A 10,484-nucleotide genomic window follows, 5' to 3' on the forward strand; every position below is an offset into this window, starting at 1 on the left:
GAGCAAATAAAATCCGTGAGAGCGCACCTATATTTTACACCTGAGCAAATAAAATCCGTGAGAGCGCACCTATATTTTACACCTGAGCAAATAAAATCCGTGAGAGCGCACCTATATTTTACACCTGAGCAAATAAAATCCGTGAGAGCGCACCTATATTTTACACCTGAGCAAATAAAATCCGCGAGAGCGTACCTATATTTTACACCTGAGCAAATAAAATCCGTGAGAGCGCACCTATATTTTACACCTGAGCAAATAAAATCCGTTAGAGCGCACCTATATTTTACACCTGAGCAAATAAAATCCGTGAGAGCGCACCTATATTTTACACCTGTGCAAATAAAATCCGTGAGAGCGCACCTATATTTTACACCTGAGCAAATAAAATCCGTGAGAGCGCACCTATATTTTACACCTGAGCAAATAAAACCCGTGAGAGCGCACATATATTTTACACCTGAGCAAATAAAATCCGTGAGAGCGCACCTATATTTTACACCTGAGCAAATAAAATCCGTGAGAGCGCACATATATTTTACACCTGAGCAAATAAAATCCGTGAGAGCGCACCTATATTTTACACCTGAGCAAATAAAATCCGTGAGCGCTGAATGAAGTAGGCTCTTGCATTCAAAAACTCCGCTCTCGACTTTTGGCAGTAAAATGACGCCATATTAGTGGTGTTTTTACCGGAGATGGAGTCGCTCCACACGGTTTACACGTTATCTTGTTTTTTCGCGACGTCAAAGGAGAAATATATGGCCTCTCCCCTCTCTCTCTCCCTGCTGCTGAACACTGTGGAGTTAATATCTAGCTCCGTAAGTAACGGCAGGTTAATTCCCGGGTTTTGTATTTAACCGTGCAGCGGTTTCGTCTCGTTTTTATTTTTTTAATACTGTTTTTATTTAGTTATCGTCTCGTTTTTGTCTTGAAAAAAAGCTTAGTTGACGAAGACTATGACGAAAATTATTCCTCAACGAAATGAACACTGATTCTAAAGCAGTGATTGGTCGATCTCCTCTGATTTACTCTCTTAGATCTCTGAGATCATCACCCCACAATTTGCTGGCTGGATCTCAGACTCTTCTTAATTCTAAAGGGGAACTCTGGTGTGAAATGAAATAATACAGCGCTTTTAGCCAAAGCTCCCAACAGGCCACAATGCTAGGAGCATAAAGTTACCTGTGGAAAGGAATCACTATTTTACACCATTAATAAGCCTAAAGCTGTTTCACACTTCATGAGTAGAATTCAGAGAGCCCTGATGTTTAAAAAAATAGGCACAGAGAAATTTTAAAGTGATCAGAAAGTTTACTAACTGTGATTTTTAGTGTTGATAATGCTGAGTTCCCTTTCACTCACAGGGTCTCGCATCACTAATCTACTCATCAATGATGTTCATAAACATCAGGACCTCAGAGCATCTAAGAGCTGTGTGGAAGGAAGAACCTGGATTAGAACTTTCAGAAGAAGAGTGGAATCATGCACTGTGAAAAGGTCCATCACTGTTTACATTTCAGTAGAAACAGAACAGCTTACTTTTATCTAAGTGTTGATAATCTTGTAATAGGTGTTATAAAGCTCTATGAAATTAGAACATGTATGTTTGGAAAGTACTGTGTTTATCCCTGTATTCAGTCATTTTATTTACTTTTTATTATTTCTTCTTCTGTATGTAATTGTGTAAAATCCACTGTATTGTATTGTTGCATGTATTTGTAAATTCAGACCTGAAAATGTATAAATCAAGTAAAAAAAAAGACTCAGGACTCAAATACTGCAACTCAAATACTTTATTAAATACGTAGGGGTACAGTGGGTTCTCTAAACGAGCAGATTCAACACCAGTAAACAGCAGCCAGAGAAAATCAACATACCATAAACGATATATATATATATAGTACATAATACAATATATATATATATATATATACTAGGGGTGTCACGATGGAAATGATGTCATGGTCTCGAGCCTCGAAGTGAAAAAGAGGATGGACGATCCCTCCCTCTAAGCTACGCTAATGGTGCAGCACACTGTAGCGACGCCGCGGACATTGTGACTGCTGAAAGAGCAGCTCTTTCTCCAGAGAATGTGAACATTCTCATCTTCTTAAAGAAAAACTTAAAAAATTGTCTAGCCTCAAATATGTTAATAGTTTTGGTACCTTAAGGAGCATCTTTCTCTCAGATAAAGTTAATAATATATCTTTATTAAAGAGAAAGTCTTAAAGTCTTATTTTTCATGTTTAGCTGTTATAGTAGGATAGAGTTCAGTTTGTTAAGGCTCTAATTGTTCTATTATTTTGTACATGACTGTTCCTGTATTATTTTATTATTTATTTTGTTATGTTGCACGTTGCTGTTTTAATAGTGCACACTGCTGCTTCCAAAAAAAACCACTACATGGTATTACATATATATCTCAATTAAATTATTTAAATTTGACCATTAGTGCCTAATGTGGTGTATTACAGATCACTTGTATCACTTTGCATCACTTATATCAAGCCCACCTTTTGAAATAAGATATTGTAAATTTGATGAATCAAACCAGTGACTGACCATAGACTAATCTAAAACTGGCATAGACCTCTCTGCTGTAAAAAAAAGAAAAAAAGAAAATGGAGAATCGAATCGAATCGTGATCCTAAAATCAGAAATAAAATGGAATCGAGGATTTAGAGAATTGTGATATATATAGTAGAATAATCACTAACAGTGTGCTGAATGATAAAGGAATAAGGACTTTTTTGTGATTATATATATTTATTATTGAAAGAATGTAAAATACAGTTTATCATATACAGATAAAGAATAGATGAAACAAAGGGGTTAAAAAATTAAGAAGAGCAAAAGAGAAAAACAAAAAAACAAAAAGTGACGTTTAAAATTTAACCCACAGCAATGGTGCCGTCACACACACACACTCACTATACACACACACACACACACACACACTCACTATACACACACACACACACACACACACACACACATACTCACTATACACACACACACACACTCACTATACACACACACACACACACACACACTCACTCACTATACACACACACACACACACACTCACTATACACACACACACACACACACACACACACTCACTATACACACACACACACCCACACTCACTATACACACACACACACACACACACACACACACTCACTATACACACACACTCACACACTCACTATACACACACACACACACACTCACTATACACACACACACACACACTATACACACACACACTATACACACACACACTATACACACACACACACACACACACACACACACACTCACTACACACACACACACACTCACTATACACACACACACACACTCACTATACACACACACACACTCACTATACACACACACACACACACACTCACTATACACACACACACACAGACACACACACACACACACTCACTATACACACACACACACACACACACACTATACACACACACACACACACTACACACACACACACACACTCACTATACACACACACACACACACACACTCACTATACACACACACACACACACACACTCACTATACACACACACTCACTCACTATACACACACACACACACTATACACACACACACACACTACACACACACACACACTCACTATACACACACACACACACTCACTATACACACACACACACACACACACACACTCACTATACACACACACACACACACACACACTCACTATACACACACACACTCACTATACACACACACACACTCACTATACACACACACACACACTCACTATACACACACACACACACTCACTATACACACACACACACATACGAACACTATACACACACACACACACACACACACACTATATACAAACACACACACACACACACACACACACACTATACACACACACACACTATACACACACATTCACTGCACACACACACACACACACACACTCACTATATACACACACACACACACACACACTATACACACACACACACACACACACACTATATACAAACACACACACACACACACACACACACACTATACACACACACACACTATACACACACATTCACTGCACACACACACACACACACACACACACTCACTATATACACACACACACACACACTATAAACACATACACACAGATAAACATACACATACACACTCACGTGCACACACACACACTGATATATACACACAGATAAACACACACACATACTGATATACACACACACACACACACACTATACACACTATACACACACATACAATACACAGAAACACACACACACACACACACACACACACACACACAGGGTTATTCTATTTTACACAGAGTCACTGAGGAGCCAGAACCATAAACCCTAATCCCTGCATAGAGGGGCTGAGTAAAGGTGGTGTAGAGTGTGTGTAAGTGTGTGAGAGTGTGTGAGGGTGTGTGTGAGGGTGTGTGTAAGTGTGTGAGAGTGTGTGAGGGTGTATCAGTGGAGACTCTGTAGAAGGACAGAGTGCCGGCGGGACAGTCCACATACACTCCTACTCTCCTACAGCCGGAGGGACGAGGGGGGGGTTCAGTTCTGTTCTTATTGTGATAAACAGAGTAACTGTTATCAGAGCAGATCAGACTCCAGGAGTTTATATTCCATCCAAACACACAGTCTGATCCAGATCCTTTCCTGCTGATGGTTTTATAACTCAGAGCTACAGCAGCTCCTCTCCCGCTCCACTCAGCCTCCCAGTAACAGCGTCCAGTAACTCTCTCTCTACTCAGAACCTGCTGATACCAATTAAACCTCTCTGGATGATCAGGATACGACTGCCGCTCCTCTCCCCACTCCACCCTCCTGTTCTCCTCACTCAGAGAGAGAAGAGGGTTTACTGTGTTTGGATCCAGTGTGAAATCACAGCCGTCTGAACACAAGAACACACATTACACACACACTACACACACACACATACTACACACATTACACACACATTACACACACACTACACACACATTACACACACATTACACACACTACACACATTACACACACACACATTACACACACATTATACACACACATTACACACACATTAAACACACTACACACACATTACACACACATTACACACACACATTACACACACATTACACACACACATTACACACACATTAAACACACTACACACACATTACACACACATTACACACACTACACACACTACACTACACACTACACATACACACTACACACTCACACTACACACACTACATACACACTACACACACTACACACTCACACACACTACACAATCACATTACACACACTACACACACATTACACACACATACTACACACATTACACACACACTACACACACATTACACACACACTTTACACACACACACAGTGTGTGTAATGTGAGTGTGTAGTGTGTATGTGAGTGTGTAGTGTGTAATGTGTATTTGATGTCTGTAGTGTGTGTGTGTGTAATGTGTGTGTAGTGTGTGTGTAATGTGTGTGTAGTGTGTAATGTGTGTGTAGTGTGTAGTGTGTGTATGTGAGTGTGTAGTGTGTGTGAGTGTGTAGTGTGTGTAGTGTGTATGTAGTGTGTGTAGTGTGAGTGTGTAGTGTGTATGTGTAGTGTGTGTAGTGTGAGTGTGTGTAGTGTGTGTATGTGAGTGTGTAGTGTGTGTAGTGTGAGTGTGTAGTGTGTGTATGTGAGTGTGTAGTGTGTGTATGTGAGTGTGTAGTGTGTGTAGTGTGTGTATGTGAGTGTGTAGTGTGTGTAATGTGTGTGAGTGTGTAGTGTGTATGTGTAGTGTGTAGTGTGTGTAGTGTGTATGTGTAGTGTGTGTAGTGTGAGTGTGTAGTGTGTGTAGTCTGTAGTGTGTAGTGTGTAGTGTGAGTGTGTAGTGTGTAGTGTGTGTATGTGAGTGTGTAGTGTGTGTATGTGTAGTGTGTGTAGTGTGTGTATGTGAGTGTGTAGTGTGTTTAGTGTGTGTATGTGAGTGTGTAGTGTGTGTATGTGAGTGTGTAGTGTGTGTAGTGTGTGTATGTGAGTGTGTAGTGTGTGTAGTGTGTGTATGTGAGTGTGTAGTGTGTGTTGTGTGTGTATGTGAGTGTGTAGTGTGTGTATGTGTGTGTGTAGTGTGTGTATGTGAGTGTGTAGTGTGTGTATGTGAGTGTGTAGTGTGTGTAGTGTGTGTATGTGAGTGTGTACTGTGTGTAGTGTGTGTATGTGAGTGTGTAGTGTGTGTATGTGAGTGTGTAGTGTGTGTAGTGTGTGTATGTGAGTGTGTAGTGTGTGTAGTGTGTGTATGTGAGTGTGTAGTGTGTGTATGTGAGTGTGTAGTGTGTGTATGTGAGTGTGTAGTGTGTGTATGTGAGTGTGTAGTGTGTGTAGTGTGTGTATGTGAGTGTGTAGTGTGTGTAGTGTGTGTATGTGAGTGTGTAGTGTGTGTTGTGTGTGTATGTGAGTGTGTAGTGTGTGTTGTGTGTGTATGTGAGTGTGTAGTGTGTGTATGTGAGTGTGTAGTGTGTGTAGTGTGTGAGTGTGTAGTGTGAGTGTGTAGTGTGTGTATGTGAGTGTGTAGTGTGTGTATGTGAGTGTGTAGTGTGTGTAGTGTGTGGTGTGAGTGTGTAGTGTGTGTATGTGAGTGTGTAGTTTGTGTATGTGAGTGTGTAGTGTGTGTATGTGAGTGTGTAGTATGTGTAGTGTGTGAGTGTGTACTGTGAGTGTGTAGTGTGTGTGTAGTGTGTGTATGTGAGTGTGTAGTGTGTGTATGTGAGTGTGTAGTATGTGTAGTGTGTGAGTGTGTAGTGTGAGTGTGTAGTGTGTGTAGTGTGTGTATGTGAGTGTGTAGTGTGTGTATGTGAGTGTGTAGTGTGTGTAGTGTGTGGTGTGAGTGTGTAGTGTGTGTAGAGTGTGTAGTGTGTGTAGTGTGTGTATGTGAGTGTGTAGTGTGTGTATGTGAGTGTGTAGTATGTGTAGTGTGTGAGTGTGTAGTGTGTGGTGTGTGTAGTGTGTGTATGTGAGTGTGTAGTGTGTGTTGTGTGTGTATGTGAGTGTGTAGTGTGTGTATGTGAGTGTGTAGTGTGTGTATGTGAGTGTGTAGTGTGTGGTGTGAGTGTGTAGTGTGTGTAGTTTGTGTATGTGAGTGTGTAGTGTGTGTAGTATGTGAGTGTGTAGTGTGTAGTGTGTGTAGTGTGTGTATGTGAGTGTGTAGTGTGTAGTGTGTGTTGTGTGTGTATGTGAGTGTGTAGTGTGTGTATGTGAGTGTGTAGTGTGTGTATGTGAGTGTGTAGTGTGTGTATGTGAGTGTGTAGTGTGTGTAGTGTGTGTATGTGAGTGTGTAGTGTGTGTAATGTGTGTGAGTGTGTAGTGTGTATGTGTAGTGTGTATTGTGTAGTGTGTGTAGTGTGTGTAGTGTGTATGTGTAGTGTGTGTAGTGTGAGTGTGTAGTGTGTGTAGTCTGTAGTGTGTAGTGTGTGTAGTGTGAGTGTGTAGTGTGTGTATGTGAGTGTGTAGTGTGTGTAGTGTGTGTATGTGAGTGTGTAGTGTGTGTATGTGAGTGTGTAGTGTGTGTAGTGTGTGTATGTGAGTGTGTAGTGTGTTTAGTGTGTGTATGTGAGTGTGTAGTGTGTGTATGTGAGTGTGTAGTGTGTGTAGTGTGTGTATGTGAGTGTGTAGTGTGTGTATGTGAGTGTGTAGTGTGTGTAGTGTGTGTATGTGAGTGTGTACTGTGTGTAGTGTGTGTAGTGTGTGTAGTGTGTGTATGTGAGTGTGTACTGTGTGTAGTGTGTGTATGTGAGTGTGTAGTGTGTGTATGTGAGTGTGTACTGTGTGTAGTGTGTGTATGTGAGTGTGTAGTGTGTGTAGAGTGTGTATGTGAGTGTGTAGTGTGTGTATGTGAGTGTGTAGTGTGTGTATGTGAGTGTGTAGTGTGTGTAGTGTGTGTATGTGAGTGTGTGTAGTGTGTGTATGTGAGTGTGTAGTGTGTGTTTTGTGTGTATGTGAGTGTGTAGTGTGTGTTGTGTGTGTATGTGAGTGTGTAGTGTGTGTATGTGAGTGTGTAGTGTGTGTATGTGAGTGTGTAGTGTGTGTATGTGAGTGTGTAGTGTGTGTAGTGTGTGTAGTGTGTGAGTGTGTAGTGTGTGGTGTGAGTGTGTAGTGTGTGTAGTGTGTGAGTGTGTAGTGTGTGTATGTGAGTGTGTAGTGTGTGTAGTGTGTGTATGTGAGTGTGTATGTGAGTGTGTAGTGTGTGTATGTGAGTGTGTAGTGTGTGTATGTGAGTGTGTAGTGTGTGTAGTGTGTGTAGTGTGTGTATGTGAGTGTGTAGTGTGTGTATGTGAGTGTGTAGTGTGTGTAGTGTGTGTATGTTATTAATAAACATTGTTATTTAATAATAGGTCTTTGCTTCTTCAGTGCTGTAATGTTAATTTACATAATTCTGAACAGATTTCGCTCATTTAAAAAGCCTGAAAAAGTTTTTAAAACGCTCAGTTTTAACTTTTACTCATGAAGAAATGTGGGGTTTAAATCAGGCTCGGGTTCATAATGACAGTTTATGGGTCGGGCTGGATTCTTTGGGTTTGATCTTAACTCTAGCGTACACTGTGTGATTATTTTAATGGAGAGCGTTGTGGATAACTCACACTGCACGTTTGAATGGTTTGTTGTATTTGAACAGCGACAGATGCAGCTGAAGCTCATTCTCACTCATTCTCTCTCTAATCGTACAGTTTTAGAAATAAAAAATCACATCGAGAAACTGAGTTCAGACAGAGATAAAACTCAGTTCAGTTCAATAAACCTAAGATGAGTTCATCAAATATTGTAGAAGATAAAGAAGAGGATGAGCTTTTGCTGATTCCATCATTTAAAAGTGAAATGTAATGTAATGTACGTATAGTGTGTGTGTGTGTGTGTGTGTTGTGTGGGTGTGAGTGTAGTGTGTGTGTGTAGTGTGTGTGTGAGTGTTGTGTGTAGTGTGAGTGTAGTGTGTGTGAGTGTTGTGTGTGTGAGTGTTGTGTGTGTGTGAGAGAAAACTTACATTTCTTTAATCCAGGTTTGATTCTTATTTCGCCTCCATGTTCCATTCTAAACACACACACACACACACACATACACACACACAGATCAGCAGGGTGTGAGAGTGAGTGAGAGTTTCTCTCTCTGGGTTTATATTAGTGAACATGGTGAAGGAATATGAAGTTCTGGATTTTCCTGATACACAATAATTAACGTTAATCCTTAAGAAGAAACACCCACTCCTTTATAACACCATTAACACAATTAGAGGAAACCAGAGCATCAGATTTAAATTTTAATATCTAATAACAGATTCAATATGCTGTCACACTTTAGCTTGTTCTTTTATTCCCAGCCTCTAGGGGGCGTGAGGGAGAATTATAGGGTCTCTGTTTAGAACAGGTGAAGAAGTAAAGGCTGAACCATAAAGATCCAGCTACAAAGGAAACATGGAGTCTTCAACTTTTAACCAACAAACATGTGGACTTCACTTTACTCTAAACTCTGATGAGCTCAATCCATTTGATTAACACCTGAAACACTGTGATTTATGAATAACGTACATTGAGGGTTCATCACGCTACGAACTCTGTAGTCCAGAACTTTAATCTTTACGTTCTGTCTATGGGCAAACTCTGATCCTGATTATTATTCCTAGTGTTGATCTGAAGCTGGATAATATGAGTTGCTTTCATCTTATAATATAATTTTAGTTTATAATACAAAATTCACAACAAAAGGCTGAATACACCACATCTGTATATGCACTGTGCACTTTATTATTAAAATATATTAATTTAACTGAGAAAATGTAGCTCATTCTAACACAGGGTAACACTGGACTCTCTTTTTTTATCTCTAACTGACCCTCATCACTCTATCTAACATCTGCAGCACACCTGAATCTTCTCCCTGAGTACTTCTTCAAACCTGAGTGTCTCCAGTGAGCAGTGTGGATCCTCCAGTCTGGCAGAAAGCAGCTTCTCTCCTGACTCTCCTGGGTGGTTGTAGGTCAGATCCAGCTCTTTCAGGTGGGAGGGGTTTGAATTAAGAGCTGAAGCCAGAGAAGAACAGCCTTTTTCTGTGATCATACACCCAGATAATCTAAAGAGAGAGAAAATTAGAGTAAGTTATTAACAGAGAGAGAAAGAGTGACAGAGGCAGACTGAGAGAGAGATTATACACTTCTGTATTAAACAGAAAACACAACAAACTACTCTAGTCTCTAGGAACACTGGAAAATGAGTCATGAATCCTCTTAAACTTTGTAAATATTGTAATTAGTAATATAATACAGGAAATTGTCAAATCCTGCACCTAACAGCTGGGGTTATGCATAGGGCTCAGCCAGGATCTACTACTCACTCAACTAACAACAATAGCCAAAACCACCACAATCTGATACTG

The 10,484-nt window shown here is 40.2% G+C and overlaps 1 protein-coding gene across 1 annotated transcript; it reads right to left on the minus strand.

The window, feature by feature from the left end:
• Positions 1 to 2,138: 2,138 nt before the first annotated feature.
• Positions 2,139 to 10,484, minus strand: LOC125785594 (stonustoxin subunit beta-like). Its single transcript, XM_049469475.1, has 3 exons — positions 10,008 to 10,484; positions 9,100 to 9,146; positions 2,139 to 4,967 (listed from the first exon to the last, which is right to left on the minus strand). Exons 1-3 carry the CDS (start codon positions 10,166 to 10,168, stop codon positions 4,375 to 4,377), a joined length of 801 nt encoding a protein of 266 aa, XP_049325432.1. The 5' UTR covers positions 10,169 to 10,484; the 3' UTR covers positions 2,139 to 4,374.

This window comes from Astyanax mexicanus, chromosome 1, assembly GCF_023375975.1.
Source record: "Astyanax mexicanus isolate ESR-SI-001 chromosome 1, AstMex3_surface, whole genome shotgun sequence".
In the NCBI taxonomy this organism is placed as follows: Eukaryota; Metazoa; Chordata; class Actinopteri; order Characiformes; family Acestrorhamphidae; genus Astyanax; species Astyanax mexicanus.